This window comes from Manacus candei, unplaced genomic scaffold, assembly GCF_025592945.1.
Source record: "Manacus candei isolate 608988 ecotype Guabito, Panama unplaced genomic scaffold, ASM2559294v1 h1tg000011l, whole genome shotgun sequence".
Lineage (NCBI taxonomy): Eukaryota > Metazoa > Chordata > Aves > Passeriformes > Pipridae > Manacus > Manacus candei.
In genome coordinates, this window is record NW_026138059.1 from 11,671,026 (window position 1) to 11,690,920 (window position 19,895).

General features: G+C 34.7%; 1 protein-coding gene across 5 annotated transcripts in view; it reads right to left on the reverse strand.

The window, feature by feature from the left end:
* Nucleotides 1–5,361: 5,361 nt before the first annotated feature.
* The window catches only part of CSMD1 (CUB and Sushi multiple domains 1), a 1,077,494-nt gene continuing 1,062,960 nt past the window's right edge, over nt 5,362–19,895 (reverse strand). For all 5 annotated transcript variants that reach the window (XM_051778075.1, XM_051778073.1, XM_051778072.1 and 2 more), the window contains 5 exons: nt 19,572–19,733; nt 18,515–18,627; nt 17,687–17,774; nt 11,546–11,678; nt 5,362–9,289 (listed from right to left, as the gene is read on the reverse strand). In XM_051778075.1, the coding sequence (XP_051634035.1) occupies nt 9,130–9,289; nt 11,546–11,678; nt 17,687–17,774; nt 18,515–18,627; nt 19,572–19,733 (656 nt within the window). In that variant the 3' untranslated portion in view covers nt 5,362–9,129. The remainder of the gene's footprint in view (nt 9,290–11,545; nt 11,679–17,686; nt 17,775–18,514; nt 18,628–19,571; nt 19,734–19,895) is intronic.

Sequence of the window (19,895 nt, forward strand, 5' to 3'; positions counted from 1 at the left end):
TCCCTTCCAGAAAAAGGGTTCTTGAACAGTCTTATTCTCATGCTTCTTGCTGCACCCCTCTACATTGTCTTCCTTTAACAAAACCAGTAGGACTGACAGTTGACCCCTTACCACCTTTCCTGAATATTGTTCCACTTCCAGAGGGCTCTAAACAGAGCCTCATCCTTCTGTCCTATCATAAACCTGTTTAGTTCTATGATCAGTGGCTGACAGCCCAACCTGTCTCTGCACAGCTCCTCAGGTCAAACCCTTCTTATAACCAAGATAGATCTCTCCTTCAAGTATCTCTGTGAAAGAAGCATATTAACCAGAATATGTTAATCCCTCATAATGTGTTTTCTTTGGTATTACAAGCCATTTTGTATGAGCAGGGATCCAGCATCTTATCTCAAATGTGTCTGGAAAAGAGGTTAATACCCTTCAGGTAAGTGGAGGGAGCTCTATATCAGGTTGTCATACTGCTGCCATGCTGTTGCCTATGAGTAATTCAGCCAGTACCAATGTACCAATTCTGTGCATTAGTACCCTCACACATGGATTACTGCTGTAGAAGTATGTCTATGTGGAATACATCTTGAAGTCCATACTATAACCCAGTAAAAATGCTGTGTCCTGTGGAAACCTTAAGATAAATAAGAGAAGACTGTTCCTCCATGCCCATCACTTTTGATTCCTACTTCCTTGTTTCCTTTCATGAACCTATTTTCCCTACCTAATGACCTAGATCAATACCCAACTTCCTCCAGAATGCCAGATGGAGAACACATTCTTCTTCACCAGCCCACTAAACCACATCTAGATTGAGCCTTTTCCTCTATTTATGTGGATATTATAGATATGGATAGTCAACATGTATAGATGGAAAGTGCTACTGAATAGACTTCAGTAGAACTGTGCTAAGTTCAAGATTGTCTCCCTACTGCCCCAACAGTCTCTACTCTGATACTACATTTATGGAGGTACAACTTAGTACATCTCTCTTCAACATTACCTTAGAGTGCCTCAGCTGGCCAGGTTTGGGTTTTGGATTTATCTAGAGCTGTATTAGAACGAGCAGCTTCTCACCTTACTTACAACTAAACTTGGTTAGATTTCTCAGATGAGTGCATGATCTTCTGCTAAATACTGTCAAATTCTGTCTAAAACTTCAGTCCGTCGGGCACATTCTGCCCATGTTTATTACACACTGAAAGGAAAAAGTTCCTCATCTAATGTGCAGCATCTATTCTTTTTTAGTCACAGTTGCCAAATAAAGTGGTTATTAGTCTTTATAGCAGGATAGAGCTCCTTTTGATGAGCATTCTTGATGGACGATGAAGTAGCGCCCCCAGACTCAATTAAGAAAGACCCCCAAAGCATACTGCACTTTGCATTAGGGGATTTCCGAAGTTCTCACGCATGCACAGAAGAGATGCACTTACATAAGCGGGAGGTGGGACTGAGGGCCTCTGGCTGGGCAGTGCTGGCCACACCTGGGAGGTTGTGGTCACTCAGTTAATTGTATAAAAGTAGATGGTACTTTCTTGGAGGGGAGCTAGCTTTACTTCAAGGACAATGTTGCCTTTGGGCAGAGATGCCTGCCAGTTTGTGAACTTACTGACTCTCCAAGGATGCAGCTTCTGCTATGGGTAATTATAGGTATGCTAGGTCGGTAAGATAACTTTATGGGCAACAGCTGGGTGACTGGGGAGGTCATGCTAGGGGCTTATTTCTCTCCTCCTTCCTCCCTTTTGGGTTTGTTCGTTTTGTTGGCCACCTCTTGGTAATAACTATTGGTTTTTGTTAAGCTTTTAACAGTGTCATGGTTTCAAGATTTGGTATGTTTCGAACCCTCCCTAGTACAGTGGCCTAGTACTCTTCAAAGTATTTCACAGGTATATACCTGTGATCCTTTCCAGTTATTAATAGGGTCATGTTGTTTTGAAATTAAGAAGAGATTCTTAGTGTAGAAGTGGACTGAGATGTGATAACTACCTCTGATGCCAGGGTATTTAATTTGCTGATATTGATGCAACTCATTAGAGTGAGGTGGCAAATGCTTTGTTTGGATTTTTGAATGAGACTTCTAAAAGTCAGATTAAATACCTTATGTTTTATAGATCCCAGGCTACTTTTGCTTTTTTTTTTTTTTTTTTTAGAGAGCTGAAACATGAAAGAACTACTAGATCTGTAATGTAGAACTATTGCCTTCTTACATGAAAGGATTCAGGTTTAAGTTGCTGGAATGAAGTGATAGAAAACACATAATTACTTCTGGTAAATTAATATACAGGTATATTTTCTCCACTCATAAATGTGTTCCCCTTTAGTTTGTCTGGCTACAATATCAAGTCTACTAAGGTTTCTGTCACCCTTTTTTCTTAAATGAAAGGGCATTTTAGTAATACCATGGATATAGTGTTGTACACTCTTGACCTCTGATAAACAGATTTAAAGTTCTAGTTGAAGGTATTTCTTCTAGACTTTAAATCACATTTGCATATTGTTGTATATACCCTCCGTTTTTTTTCTGGCATCCTATTTCTGAAGCAGACTGCAGTAATATATGCAGAATCTAATACAGTTTCATATGCAGTGAGTTTAAAGATCACTTCTCTATTCCTGTCCCGTACTCCTGTTTTATATCCATTGATTCAATTCCACGTATTTTGCCTCAGCATCACAATTAAAATCTTGTAAATCCTTTTCAGAGCTACTGCTTTCTAATGTCTAATTTCCATTTTATAAAGATGACCTCAATGTCTTTATTTCTAATTTTCAACTATTCTCGAGGTTATATTAAAAATACTTTTTTAAAATAGACTCAATCTACCAACAAGACTAAATTATGCCACATGATTTTCTTCATTATCTTTTATCACACTGCAATCACTTTTATTACCTATATGTTTGTTTGTTTTTTTAACAAGTGTTTTTCTTATTTACACATTATTACTGAGTGCCATAGAAAAGGACTGGGGGTCCTGGTCGATGGCAAGTTGAATATGAGTCAGCAGTGCCCTGGCAGCCAGGAGGGCCAACTGTGTCTTGGGGGGCATCAGGCAAAGCATTGCCAGCTGGTTGAGGGAGGGGATTGTCCCGCTCTGCTCTGCTCTGGGGTGGCTTCACCTTGAGTATTGTGTGCAGTTTTGGGCACTGCAATATAAGAAAGATATTAAGCTAATAAAGAGTGTCCAAAGGAAGGCAATGAAGATGGTGAAGGGCCTTGAAGGGAAGCTGTATGAGGAGCAGCTGAGGTCACTTGGTGTGTTCAGCCTGGAGGAGACTGATCACACTCTACAACTTCCTTGTGAGGGGAAGAGGAGGGACAGGCATTGATCTCTTCTCTGTGGTGACCAGTGACAGGATCTGAGGGAATAGTCTGAAGTTATGTCAGTGGAGGTTTAGGTTGGATATCAGAAAAAGGTTCTTCAGCCCTCTGGGTGGTTGATTACTAGAACAGGCTCCCCAGGGAAGTGGTTACAGCACCAAGCCTGGCAGAGTTCGAGAAGCGTTTGGACAATACTCTTGGGCACATGGTGTGACTCTTGGGGATGGTCCTTTGCAGTGCTAAGAATTGGACTTGATGATCCTTGTAGGCCCCTTACAACTCAGCATATTCGGTGATTCTGTGATATATTCCTCAGGCAAAAAGTTAGATGCTTAAATACTCTTCTTTTTTTTCTTAGTATTTCTTACTGGTTAGTATAGTTGACTCTACTCAGCTCACTGGCCTCTGTGGACCTTACATGCAAATTGTTACCACTCTTGTAATTTCTTCACGGATTGTAGGCACAAAACTTGTTGCTACAAGTTTTGTTGCTGAAGCTTCTGCCAAGCAACAAACACACCCAGAAATTAAACACTGCAAAACTGAGTCCAAGTTTCCCTGTGTATTTGGCTCTAAGCATATTTGCATTTCTATATATTTACTACAAATATCTGTAATTTAGAATAATTGCAATTTTAAAGAAACAAATACATTTATAACTGCTTAGGAGGATCTTCTACTTCCTTATTTCATATATAATCAAGTCCTGATAACTAATCCCTAGGCATATCAGCCATTGTTTATTTTTTTTAAATGTCATAGTGAGGTTCAGACTACAATCCTGTGCTCTTTGGTGGAAACCATTTTATGTTTGAAGACTGTCATCATTAAAGTTTTGAAACTGTAATACTGCTTTACTCTAAAAAACCATAAAAGCCTCTGGAAATCCTATAGCGTCTAAGGTGTCCCTGAACATGGCAGAGGCTTGGAACTAGATGATCTTTAAGGGCTCTTCCAACTCAGGCCATTCTAAGATTCTATTATTCGATGATTACTTTCTTTTTTTTTCATTTTTTTTTTGTATTACAGACACGTTTAAAAGCAATTTATTTGACTTGTTTAAAGGCATTATTCTGCAGAAGACCTCCCTCTTTCACCTTCTGATTCCTATTCTCTCAAGCATTGAGCCTTATGCATTCAAGGTCCTGGGATTTCAAGTTAGTAATCATTCTAGAGCAGATAGTAGTGTATCTAATGCAGTTTCTTGGATGCTGAAATTAAAACAGCTTTAAGAAAAGTAGTTTTTTACTTTGAGTAGGTCATACCAATTGTTATGCTTTGATACTGTTTATGAACTCACTGCTGCTACAGAGATGGTAGATGCCAGCTAGAAAACAAATACTTTTGTTCTCTACAGATTCACTTGAGAGTGGCTCTTACATAACTGTATACTCAACACACAGAAAATACCTCTTTTCTATAAAATGTTTGTGTAGAATCTGGAATTAAACATACTATGCTACATTTTCCAATACAACATAAGGGGAAATAATTTTTAAAAGCTACCACTGTGATTTGGTGATAGTGAAAAGAACAGTATTTCACTTGTTCAACATATTTAGAGTACTGTTTGTGCTAAGAGGTAAATATCACAACTTCCTTTCAGATAAAGCCTCGATACCTGCATTGATAGTGTTAGTGATTATAGATTATAGCTTAGTTAAAACAGAAAGTCAGATCATTGTGAGAGATGAGAACTTTTAACACCGGTCTATAAGATATCGTATTACCAGATGGACAGATTGTGAAGATGAGAAAGGCAGCAAGGACCTGCACATATCTTGATTTTTTTCCTAAAAATGAACCATGGTCATTTACTACCACTGATACCCAAAGAAATAATGGGTAGAATATTCTTGAAGACTGTTAAGCTGTCAGCAAGTGAATAAAATATAAAAATCTTTTACATGGATACAGACTAAAATAGTTTAAAAAAATGTTTAGAATTTTAGGTATTGAGTCTGCAAACACTAATATATGTGGCTATATTTATGTATGTAAACATTTTTATTTCATTTGAAGTACATACATTTGAAGAACTAGCTCTCAGATGTTAAGAAATACCTCTGGCTCCATGTGATTGATCAATTCCATAGGTAGGATGCAGGCTTGTGAAAGAGCAAACAGGTTATTTTTTTTATAAAACAAGCAAATTATATGATAGTTTAAGTCCCATTTTAAAATCTGCATGATGAGTGTAACATAACAGGAGGTAGGTCCCATCTCACTAGAGAGCACCTGAAATTTTTTGCCAAGTTACATAACACTTGGGAACTTAAAATGACAAGATTAAGACTCTATTGAACAATCTGATGTAATTAAAATTCAATATCTGAGATTTAAAAGCATAAAAGTAAATAAGAATAGGTCACACAAAAGATGAAAATCTAAAATTAAATATTTAATTAGAACTCTGATTTTGCTTTCAAGGTAGGTGGCATTGCACAGGCTATATTACAATCTTTTACGTTTGTTTCTTTTTTTTTTTTTTCCCCAAAGAGAATATTGTTTATTTTTAACAGGCCACTTTAATATTAATACATGTGTAATAGGATCAGAACTGAAAATCAGCTAAAGATGGTAAATTTTACATTACTGGGAAAATTACAATTTTTTTTGTATTGTAAAAACATTTATTTTTAACAATTTACCTACATTAATCAAAAAAGTACAGCATATTTAATAATTTTACAAATTCTTCATAAAAAATATATCTCTGTACAAAAAGTTCTTTTGCACCTACTTCATGTCACAGCAGCATGTCGTGAAATGGCAAGATGAAATAGTGGGAATGAAAATTAGATTGACTTGATCATAATGCCGGCGTTCTTCCCCAATGCCCCCGCCCTCACCCTCCCACTTTTTTTATTTTTTATAACAGCTTTTTTTGTTTACAAAATATTTTACACAAGAAAAAAAATTATTGCAGCTAGCCTGGAGAAAGGCAAGATGTGTGATACAAGCAGCAGTTTTTAACAGCTTTGAAGCACATAACCTGTTTTTTAAAAAAAATATATAGCATGTATTATTAGCTCGTCATAATGATCTGGTCAACTCTGGGGGAAAAAGTCTTCTGCATGTATCTCAAAAAGTAGATTTCCTGGCTGCCATTACCCAGCCACTGCACATCATTTTAAGAGTCTCATTCTGATGAAGCACCATATATGCAAACACAGCCCTCTGCATAATGACTTCAGGAGAAAGTGATCCAACCTGAACAGAAGACTCAAACTGGGGAGAAGGAGAGTCATTTGAAGGATGTGGACAGAACTGATTAAACTATGAGAGCTTTGTTTACTTGGGTTTCAGCCTGAATCTCCTGTTTAATCATTATTCCAAGCAAATTTGTTAGGATAATTTGTCAGTGTGCCCCTATTTTGAGTGTCCCTGATCAAAGAACACTCAGGATAAGTAATCCTTACATAACCTCCCCAAAATGAACCACTGCATAAAGGATTCATGAGATCTGCACTCTCCAACAAAAAAGATTGAATATTTTAAATATTCTTTTTTCTGGCACCTATTCTACAGCACATTCCTTGATGGTGAGACAGGGCACTGAAGAATACACTGTAAGGACAGGAGTAGAAAACATCAATAATAGCTACATATCTTGTTTTCAAAACTCCAATTTTTTTTCTGCCGTTGCCACTACAGGAAGACCTCCAAAGCAGTAATGTCAATTTTGAACACCTGTCAGAAACTCTAATCACACAATAACTTCCCTTCCTGGACCATTGTTCCTATGGAAGCTCTTCATTTGCCAAGCTCTTAATTTCCTCTACATGGGGGAGGATCAGGACAACAAATTTTATCTGATGACTTTGTTTTTTCTCAGGAAATGAGAAGGGATCTGAGATGGGAGAGAGAAATGAAACTTACTGCACAACCTCAGAAACAAACAAGAATGCCAAAAAATACTGACAAAATGAACAAGGAACTGACTGGAAAGGATTATTTATTAAATTTTCTTCAGAGCTTCTTGCTCGTATGAAGAATATAACAGCTGGAGGCCCTACAATACTGTGTTATATTGCTGGTATTTTTCATCTAACAGATGTAGTTGTTAAGCTGATCGAGGGTTACCTTTGAAATTTTCTTTGCGTTCTGCAACATTAGCTGAAAAACCTGTTACTGGGCTTATATTACCATTTTGTTTTGTGTATAACAGCCAGACTTACATACATATATGGAGTTCAAAAACATTTTTCTACAGTTTTTGATACCAAATGGACGTTAGGACAGTTTGAAATTCAGAAAACTAAACCAAAACAATAGTATCAAAAAACAACCCTGAATTGTAAGAAAAGCAAAGCAACTTTTCTGGTTTTTGAGCTCAATGGGTATGACTGAAACCAGATTTTGCTCCATCATTTCCTGTAATTTCCTAATTTTAAAACTCAATTTAATTAATATTCTCTATGGCATCTTTTGTTTGTTGGTTTGTTTTCATTCAATAAACCCTCTAATCCTAAGAAAATGTTAATGATTTACTCAGCCTTCATATTTATAAATGTCTCTGTCAAACTGTATAAGTACAAAAGCAGTAAGCAGTGTGTTTAAAAAATCTGAAAATAAACAGGAAAGATAGTTGAATATTTCTCTTTGTTCAACGTAGAAACTGAATGACAGCTTGTTATAGACAATTTGCACTGGGTTTATATATGCTACTGTAATGTGGTTTAGTACCATGTAACATCAGAAAATGATGTCATATTACAGGAAAAAAAATGGAAAAAAATGCAAAAGGGAAGACTGTATTATGAGCACAGGCTCACAGGCTTTTATGAGCTATCTAAAATAAATTACTATTCACATTTGTACATGGCAAGCAGCAATAGCTGCTAACCCCCCTGCTGTTAAATAGTATGATACTGACAATGGTGATTGATGACTGATTTCAGAAGAAAACAATAGTGGCAATGAAAATTTCTTAGAAATGGGATCTTGTTCTGGCTGAAAGTCTCCATTGACTTGTTATCATGTTTACAATGAAATTTAGTCAAAAATTGACAAAAGAAATATTATTCTCTATCGCACAAGATTTTAACTGGTGCTGAGCATGGGGCTCATAATTTAATATTCCAAGTAAATTTATTGTGGAATGTTTGGTTTAGCAAAGAGTGAGTAAATGTCTATATACAATGGACAGTGTGTAGAAACCCTGTATATTTTTACCAGTATCTTGCTCAGTCAGCCATAACACCCTAGTGCAAAAAAATTGTGCATTAACATTTTGCGATATTAATGGCTGATTGGGAAATTGGCAAAACTGCCTTATGAATGAAATACACTCTAAGTTTCCTTAATTTTTTTGAGATTTCAATGGTAAAGCATTTTCAGATGTATGCAACCTCAAGGAAGGCTGTTTCCTCCTTCAAGAGAGCTTTATTTCTTCAGAATATTCCCAGGGATAATCTGTGGTGCTATCATTTGTCACAGTACTCAAAGGATTTATCCAAGTGCCCAGAAGAACGCATTGAAAGGCACCCAACCACATACAAATATGAAAGTCTGAGGCATCAAATATGACAAATTGGTATGATTTGGCAGTCTTCCTTAGAGTGTGCCTTGATTTGAAGCAGATGCAGCCAGGCATTTTGATCCAACTTAAAGATGAAAAAATATTCTTTGTCTGATCCCCCGAAGACTGACACGTTTTTTACCAGAAAATTTAGCTGCATGTAGGCTGACAGAAGATGTTAAAGATTACAGCAGCAAAGCCAAGAGAAAAAGGGAAACTGGTATATGGCACCAAAGGAATTACTGCTTGTCCATCAGAGGTATGGCTATGAATCAGTCATATTGGGCACTGAAGGCTATACCACTGTACAAACTGTGTTCAGAGTCGTATCAAACCTCACAGCCTTTGCCTCTGTGGGTTTTAAGTTTGTGTCATACATGGGATTTTCAAATGAAGCCTGTCCATTACTGTTTTCGTGTCCAGCATACCCATTGTACTGTACTTTTGGTCTTGTTCTGGGGAAAAAAAGATGGGAAATTATCATTAGTAACCCTTAAAAATAAACATTCTAATGTTTCCATCCTGTCTACATAGAACAGCAAGTGTCCAGAATATCTTGCATTTCTAGTGGTAGAAACCTTCAGATAAGTGTCAGCAGTTTCAATTATTCTAGATAGATCTCTCATAGCATGTCTGCCTATCTCTATAAATACTGCCAACAATAAACACATTTAAATACCTTGTCCAAACACACGTAATCAGATTGATCAAATCCTGACTAATATTCACGTAAATTTTGACAACTCAATGTCAAATGATACTGAAAGGAACCACACTTTTATTTTTTATAATCTTTTCTCACTATGAAGGAGATATCAAAACTTCAAGATGTTCCCATTTTTTTGCAAAGCTCTGTTACAACATATTAAGCCAATAATTAAATGAAAAATAAACTAGAATTTTGTGGACTTTATGATATATCCAATAAGATGATATCCTATGATACAATATTTTACTATCTTAATCTTAAATATCTTAACATCTAGAAGTATATAACAAGGAGGTTCAGTATATCAGTTTATATATGTAGTTGGCAAGTTTATATATGTATAAGGCAAGAAAGGAAATGAAGGAATGCAAAAGTGCTTGGTACTTAATAAATATAAAAAAAATTAGAAAAGAATTTCACTATAAAACTTCAGAAAACAAGTTATTGAAAATTAAACTTTTTTAGAAAACTATTCTATTTGGATAGTAGATAGGGAAAGCTATCACTGAAAGATGTCAGTAATGGAAATTGACAATATACAAATAGTTCTCATAAATATGTCTATTTCTGCATATTTTGATTTTATAATTACGAAAGCATCTTAGAAAACTTAACTAGGAGCTTTCCTAAGTGTAAGGAATCATATATATTTTAATTTTGCTCAGAAAGGGTTAGATGCTGTGTTCATTGCTGAAGCAATCCTTGCCTGTCAGACAAAAGGTGCAGAAACTGTGTGAAAAAGGTTTAACAAGCCCGGTTCTAATTAAATGATGATAATGTGACGTAGGTGCAGCAGAAACATCCATAAAATCCCCTAAGAAGACCTTCAAATTCTCTGACATAGAAAGCCTCTAGTGGCATAACTACTATCACATAATTTTGAAAATTTCTTGTTGTTACTCTGGTCATTAAGATAATTTCAAGAAAGTCCCTTCAAAACTCACAGATTCTGTTCTCTTTCCATTGGAACATCCTTAATTTTGAAAAGAATAAAACTGACCTAAAATTACTTTACATCACAAATCAACTTTTTAATTTTCTGATGGCAATGTAACACTGATATCCCCTCTAAAAACTGTGGTTTAATGGAAGAAATTGATTGAAAGTAGAAAAAAAGAAAGAATATTCTTTGAAAGACTAAGTTATGAGGAACATCTCCTTTTTCAAGTATCTAATGTATTTAAATTAAATTAAGGTAGGCATAACTGCAATGGTGCACCAGCCATACCATAAACAGAGGGATTATAGCTGCTTGTCTGAAGAATGAGTTTTATCTCTCTTAAATATATACATATTTCTACTGCTCCTGTAGGACATTACAAATTTCATAGAATAAACCACAAAATGTACCCCTATGTCACAATATTTTTTTTTGGAGTTTGCCTCCTCTTTCAAAGCAATATTTCCTTTTTGTTCCATTTCTCCTCACAATCTGAATGCCTGTGCATTCAAGCTGCTCTTAAGGCTTCACCCCTCTCCATTGCAGAACAGGAGCTACCTGAAAATTCTTCCTGAGCAGTTTTTGCCAACAAAAGGCTATATTACATTTCAGGACATGGTGCCAATTCTAGTAGTGTCTGCTAGCTGACTCAGTACATACTATAAGTAGTCTCATTATGGGCTGTTCCCTCATGGGATTTATGGATTTTTTACCCTGTATAATTAATACTCAGAAGCATTTTGAAAGAAGCAGCAGACATTCAGTGTAATAAAGCGTTAAAATGAAAAAATGGAACATGCAACCTGAGATTTCAATCTGATTCAGCCTAACGAACCAAGAAGGTTGACAGTTCTTTGCTCCTTAACAGAGAGACTAATTTTTCAGAATTTTCATCATTAAGAACTGCCCTGTACTGAACCCCTTCGCAGGAATACCCAGGAATATTTGTCTTTCTAGACTAAAGGTACTCTTAAAAACTTTATCATTGTGTTCTCTAGTTACAGTTACCTACTAAAACTACAAAAACTTATTAAGTTACTGAATATACAATATTTACATTACCTGTGTTTGTAGAGGTAAAATGCAAACCCTGATAATATTAGAGCAAAGAATGGTACTAGGATAGCAGCTGCAACCGAACTGCTGTTTGTACCATAATAGTGATTTGAAAGGTCTGTATCTGCACTTAAAGGACCTGAAATGAAACAAAAGGGGAAGAAACAAAATTCCCGTGTTATCCATCCAACTAACTTTTTATTCAAACATGAAAGAAAATGTCTTGATAAAATAATTCTATTTAAAAACTTTAAATAAATTTAATGCAATATCACAGAAAAAATCTTGTTAATTCCACTTCATAATACATCAGTAACTATCAAAATTCTTTGGAAACAGTATTCAGCAAATAAAATATTTACAAAGTACATCTGAGTCAATTTAATAAAATTAAGCCATATAACTTCTATGAAATATATTAATACTGCAAAAGTTTTAATTCTATTCCAGCAGTCTTAATAATCAGCTTAGAACGAACAAGCAGAGTGAGACCACAACAAACATGAACAAGGAAGAAAAGACTGAGGTGACTGCAATAAACCACAGTGGTTCTACTCTGCTCAGTAGCACTCCCAAGTCTGTGCACCTGTGTGCATGTCCCTCTGGAAGTTGTGTTTGCACTGGGATAAACCTGAGGTGCAGAGAATGCAAACACAGTGGCCTGTGGCATGGCCTTGCTGGGTTCCTTTTGTGGACAAGCAGATAAGGTGGACTGTAAGGCACTCTGCAGAAAGCATTTTTCCATCAGTACAAAGAGACACATTGCTAAATTGCTTAAATAGTTGACCATCTTAACAATTCAAATTGTGAAATAATGAAAATATATAAAATTTGTATAGACAAAAAATATATTTTGAGAGCCAACTCCATGTTGCCAGTTTGAACCTACAGCTCTTCAGAAAGAAATATAGATTCTATCCAAGGAGGAAAGACTAAGACAGAGGAAAAATACAGGGAGGATGTGGCTGGGGCAGATGTCTGTGCTTATATTCTGGAATATTTTTGCTGATGATAGTGGAGGAGAATAGGAGACACTGCTGTTTCCCTCTTAGAAATGCTCCAACTCATGAGCACACAGCATTTCAAACACCACAATTCCCTCATCGATAGCAACAGCATCGATCAGTCTTTTTAGGACTCTAGTACAAACTAGTTTTATAGCAGAGACATTGTGCTGCTTTCAGCAGTCTACTAAGACATCTAAATAAGTAGAAAAACTGAGAAAAGAAAAAAAATGAGAAAAAAGTAACAATTCTTCTATGAGCCCTGGAAGTGTCCAAGGCCAGATCGGATGGGGCCATGGCAACCTGACCTAGTCAGTGCCACCCCTGCCCATGACAGGGGGTTTGGAACTAGGTGACATTTAAGGTCCCTCCCAACTCAAACCATTCTTTGATTCTATGATTTCTTGCAGTTCAAACTCAATGCAAAATACAAATGAAATAAGTTTTTGAACTGTGAGATATCTTTAAACTTTTGATGTTTCAATTGCTAATAATACATTTTATATATATACTTTTAAAAAATGTATTAAATTTTGGGAAGTAATTAAGTTGCCTTTAAAATAAAGTCAACCTCCCTAGGAATTTCAGTATTGCCACATTTGACCACTTAACATGACAAAATAGTGTACTACAATCTTTTTCACTGTCTTAATCCTCTGTCACATTTCAGACTTGGTATATTCATTGGTATATATATTCAGAACTTGTGAAAGAAGATCTTTTCAAATTAATAAAACTAATATTGTGGTAGCTGGGATCATATTATGAACTTTATCACACTACTGTGAAGTACCTTAATTACCTCTGAACTAGGTTAGAATACAATCAATGTATTATAAAAATCCTTGGACTTCAGTTATCCAGTATTTGTCCAAACACTCAAGGTGTGGAAAGAATCTTGGCATAAATTTATGTATTTGTATTGCACTGCACATGTACTGCACATTCTCCAACCTATCTAAATTAAAGACAGATAAACTAAAGTAGTTTCCACAGTTGAGAAGAGGTTAGAAATAATAATTTAAATGTTCCTTTGAAATTTTTATTGATTAGAAGAAGTGATAGACTTTGGAAAAAAACCCCATGGACTTACCACTTTCTTCATCCTTAACTATCACAATCACCAGCTTTTTTTTCCAATTATTTGGAGTAAGTAATAAAAAATATGCTAGCATTGTAGTTAGCTTATATCAACAAAAATCTGGAATTAATAGTCTAACTTTTATTTAAATTTCAAAATAGAACTACGTGTGATCAATGAAGTCAATTTACTCAAAACTATTATCATGGCATATATATGACAGATACAGTTTAGTCTATACGTAGCAGAAAAACTATAAAATATCTAACTAGAATACATCTAAAACAAACAGTAGTTTGACATTCATAATAATTTTTGGTATGAATATTTTGGTATGTTTAATAAATAAAAAAAACCAACAATAAAAATTGTGTAACCAAACATTTAAAAGTAGGTACAAACTTACACTTAAAAACTTCAAGTTATCTATCCTTGATTACTGATTTACATTTAATACTTAATACTCAAAACTCCTACTGGAGGTAATCAAATATACTATATCTCTACAGTTTTTAAAGTACCACATTTAGGGTAAACAAGCTTGAAATTTTTAACTGAAATCTACAACCTATAATTGGCACTGGAGAAGTATTAACCAGGTCCAGACTGTGCATTGGGTGTGCTTTTCATTATGGAAAAGAAACTTTGCTGCAATTCTGCATAATTTGAATTTTATACATGCATGAGATGCAATATAACTTCAACATGATCTGGTCTTTTTATTATAATAGTTTTCAGAGCTGTTTATGATTAAATATATCCTGATGTGAATTTTGTAATTCTTCTGACAGTGTTATCATGATAAGAAATGGGAAAGCCTATTGTACTGCCCAAATCAAGGTATTCATTGCTACACAGCTAAAACCAGAATAGTGGAAATATCTGCATATACATACAGGAAACAAAAAAATGTATGCAAAAGATAATTTGGTTTATTTTTCATTAAAACAGCCATACTTTGTAACTGGGAACTGTGTTATTTAATAGAGAGATATCCAGTAAGATTATAAATGGGGATTTTTAATATTTCACAGAATAAGAGGGTGTTTTTTAGCAGCAGCCAGGTGAAATGCAAATTTTGATAACATATAGTGAAGCCAATACTGCACAAGCTGTGTATTTCTACCCTTTGGATGGCTGCTGAGTTTTCTCATTTCTACCTAATAGAAAATAGTACTTTTTTAAAAGAAAATACGGTGCAACGTGATCTAGTGGGAGCAATCCTGCCAGTGGCAGAGAGGTTAAAACTAGATGATCTTTAAGGTCCCTTCCAACCCAAGCCATTTTTTGATTTTATGACAAAGAACATTTCCTTGCTATTGCTTGGATCTTTCATATGCATTTCTCTTTTGACTCCTAGCCCAGAGTTTCAATTGACTGGCATCAGTACAGCACGGTGCAGTTTTACTAAGAGAACTGCTGTTGAAGTTGGAGAATGTGTGACAGCAAGAGCCATGAAACATAAGAAAAGTATAATTACATATATAAGAGTAATTTCTGGGACAAAGACAATTAGCAGGTCAAGGATTTAAGAGCAAAAATACCAACACTGAAAGCAAGTCAGCAGCTTCCAAGAAACAATATAGGCTGGAATTTCTTCACCTGACCAAACCTGCTGGATAGCAAAGAGTCATTGTGAAGGTACCTCATTGGGTGTAGACACATATTAACATATAGTCTCCTAGCTCATTACTCCTAGCCATCTATCTGTGCATTGGCTAACACACAACAGTTGTGTACACCGAAGCTTTGAGTATCCTGTTTAGATGCAGAGTTTCTTCACGAATGATGGAAGTTGTGTCAAATGATCTGGAGAGGAAGGATGATTTATAGAGTGAAATTTAAAATTCATGTCCCCTGATGTTCAATTCTTTTAAGAGTTGATTAATTTCAAGAAATGAACGTGTATTTCACAGCCATTGACCCAATATACCATAGATGCAAATTAATTATGCATATTTCATATTTTTGTCAAGATATGTTATTTCAGTCCAAAGAACCTAAAAAAGTACTTTGAAAGAAAAAAAAAAAAAGGAAGAGAAGTGGGTCATTGTATTTATCCAGAGGAAATAAATACAGGAAAATAATAATTTGGTGAAGTAAATCTCTGTTCTCATAAAGCCACTTTTTCATACAATTTTAAAGGACAGTCTAGACTGAAATTAACAAGATTTTAGAATAAACATCTTCTACAAGTGCAGTGTTGAGGCACAGGCATCAAACAATTGCTAAAAATGAATCTAGCCACAGATGTGTAGTGTTTGGAGACCAAGTTGCTAAAACAAAACAAAATAAAAGCCTCTGGCAATGACTGATAACTTGGCAAAAGAAGTTAAATAATTTAGTGTCACAACTTGAGCCTCTTAAGAAGGCTCAGGTACAGTTCTAGATCTTTTGACAGACTGATAACAGAGTTCTCTTTGCCCTTATTTTCTAAGGCTACAACCAGAATTGCTTCTGAAAGAAGATAAACGGTACTAGGGAAGAAAAGTCCTTTCTGTTTTCATGTTGTTAAGTTCCAAGACTGAGCATATCTACTGAGACCAGTGTTTCTCCTAGCACTGTATTATAGAGAACTCTTCATCAAACAGATTGGTCTTTCACACTTAAGCAAGTAGTTCTCAGTAAACGCTTTGAAGTATGGTGCAGGTGAAGAATTTATATTGCTTTATGTATGCGCCAGTGCATGCACAGTTTATGTGTATTTCTGGCTTAGTGTAAAGGCAGCAAATAATTTAACTTCCTGAAAAAACAGAAATATGTTAAGTCTTCAGTCAGAGGATGTATGAGAATATTCATGAACAGAATAGATTTAAAAACCAAAGCAAGTTATCCTTGAATATGAGAGAGTATTGACAGATATTATGACCTGTATTGGATGGAAATGTGCTGTTTCCTTTTAGCTGTGGATTCTTCAATAGACAATAAGCAATTCATCTCTATAAATCAGTGTCTACCTAGCAATCTTGTAAAAGAGATGGTATCTGCATTTTCAGCAAGATGTCTGCTGAGATGTCAAAGCTGAAGATGAGAGGCATTCAGTCCAGGAATGCACATGTAACTTGGACACTTCAGCTCCTTATTAGCCTTGTGACTAAACATATCTAGCAATCTGATAGGTGGCCAAGATGAGCAAATCCATAGCATAACTGCTATTACAGTAGTTAATAGGGTAAAGAAATACAAGGGAAATTCGACAGAACTCTAAAGGGCATTGGGTACAGCAGCAATGAAGCTAGTGGAGCTAAGGCAGTTTATAAAATGTACATACAGGCTGCTATAGATATATTGGCTAGGCTGTCTCCTCTTCCTAGACCAGTATTTCTCTGTGTATATACCATATTCTGATCACTCTGTACTAGTTCCAGGATCAGGAAATGCAGATGTCTACATTTGGTATTTGCCAAAAATATCTTATGAGTTTATATTTAATGAGCAAATGTTTTCTTAGTTTTTATGAGTTCTTTTATTTATTTCTATTTTTTTATTTATGAAAAAAATTGTTTTATGAAGAAAATAAGTAGTTTTACACCAGCTGCTGGAGCACTTGAACTGTAGCTCTAATACATACCTCAGACAGTCATTTCATATTACTGACAATAAAGTAGAATTCTGTCCACATACATGTACATTCTGAAAACATCCACCACCACCAAGCACTATCCAAATGACACTATCAAAATTAGGGTTGATTCTGTCCCTTTAATTTCTTAAATGATTTATACATTTGAGCAGGAATTGTGTTTGCATTCCATGACACCCCTGTTACTTTCAAAAAGACATTCATAAAAAAGCAAACACTTGCAATGGCATTCTCTTTAAGAGTATCCTGTCCTCATGAGGTTGTTGTGCTAGAAAACCTATGATAGTAACATGTTAAACAGAGTTAAATTAGGATTTGAACTGTAAATTTCAAATATGCATATTTCATTATGTCTTTTATAATAGTAGTCACATGAAATAAATGTGCTTACTTTAGCTAGATAGTTGAGTAATTTGTTGAATTCGATCTTGCAAGACCTAAAAAGATTATACATATTAAAGCTCTATGAAAGCATTTACCTTGTCTTTGGAGCATAAATTTTCCGAAGTCTTTTCCATGTATATCACCTTGATAAGTAAAAACACCTCTTTCAAGCCCTGAGGATACCTAGATTTTTTTTTGAAACAGAAAAAAAGGATTTCTGAAACAAATAAATAACAATGTTAAACCATTTGTCTTTCTGACTTAGAATAATATGGAGTCCAGATTTTCACTTTTAGCCTTTAAAATATTAGTGAATTCTCTATGCTTATACAATATTTATTATTTTAAATTTGCAACAGTATTAAACAAAGTTTCAAAATAACACCTGGAATGATTTTAAAATATCTGACATATATTGCTGGGTTTTAAAATTCCTCAAATGCCATACACATAATTTAGTATACAGATATAGAAACCTGCTGAATTGTCAGATTTTAAATTATTTTCCATAGAAAGCATCATGATGCAGAAAGGAGAAATGCAAAGAGTAAACCAGCACTGTTTTTCTTCAAGATTAGATGTAATTTTATTGCAGTGAATTATTTACCAAACCAAAAAAGGACAATATTTCTAAAGGTAAAATTCCCTCTCCCATCCAAGGAAACAAGGCAAAAACATGGCAAAATATGCTGATTCACTCCACCTTCCCTTTCATAAACTAAAAATTCTACTCGGAGAATGGCAGATAGAAGTTTGTATACATATTTTTAAAGGAAAAAGGTAATGCAATCTCTGCGCTGACATCTAGAGTGCTGTTTTCCACATTTGTAATACAAAAAAATAGGTAGAGTCACAGAGGTAACCAGAAATTGCTTCAAAATTTACACTCAGTAAGATTTATCCTTGGCAATCTGGCTACTTACATAACCATCTAGAGCCCAGTTGTCGTTTTCAAACTTGCTTACAAAAATGTCACTGGGTCCTTTAATATGGAAAACTTTCAAGAGCAAATGGGCTTCTTCCTTCTTGTAAACACCTATTAATATAAAGGAGGTAAGACATGCTTTTGAAATAAATTTTCAACCGTTTTGTTCAAATATCATTTAAAATCTAAGTGCTTTAGAACTAGAATAGTTTGTAGAAAACATTCTGTAATAATTGAATTTTATAGAATGGAAAACCCCAAGATTTAAGGTGCTGTAATAGCAGGATGTTATTTAACTTGTCTTTCATCTCATCGTATTTGATAACAGGATTCAAAGATTGATTTATACTGTTTAATTCCATACATAAAAGAATACTTGTCTTTTCATACAGTATTTCAATAATTCTGAATACAGATATAATTCCATGCCTGGAATTTCCTTGAACTGTAAAAAAATGGATTTGACTCACATCACAACAGTATAAGCTGTAGTAGATATCAATACTGTAGTAAAAGAAAATTTCATTTTTGGCAGCCAACTGTGGAAACTCTATCTGAACTCTCAGCCTTAACAGATAGTGATAGCTGATAATGCTCATTTCAATATACCTGTGATGAGAGGCTTAATCTGAACTTTACGGTCAGATTTGCAGAAGGGAATGCATGATATTGATTAAAATGTATGCATAATTTACAAAGTTATTTAGTTTTCCATACCTATTTTATGCTATGCCATTATTAAGACCATATTGTTTTAAATATTAATCACTATTGATTAATTGAGCTTTTCAATGGAACAGTTATTAAAATGCCTATATACACTATTTGAAATATAACAGGAAAAATAGATGGGTGACTGAACATAAATTGACTGAAATCTGTGCAGACCATTATGTTAGGACCTTTCCTTTTGCAAAACAGACAGAAAAAGATTTTTAGCGCAAACATAAAGTTTTTGTTTTGTTTTTCATTTGGATGAAAATACATAGAAACTGAACATATTAAAAAAAATAAATTAAAAGAACAGCTTGTTTAACACCAAATTCTAAACCTACCTGATAGTTTGAGTTGTATGTTGGATGCCTCAATGAATGTGGCATTCACTTTGCTGCTTGTGGTGTTGAACCAATCAACAGTGAGAGTAGCAGGCTGTCTTTTTCCTAAATATTCATAAAACCCTTTCCACAGTGAATTTATAAAAAACACATCTGAGGGAACTAAATAAGTGAAAAAGAGAAACAAAGAAAGAAGTAAACTACAACAAAGTAACCATCTTTCCAGCCATACTTATGTTCTTCATTTTTTCTGTTACAGAATCAATCCACTATTATAAGAAGGTCTTATAGTAAAAGTTTTACTACAATAAAGACAATATATCT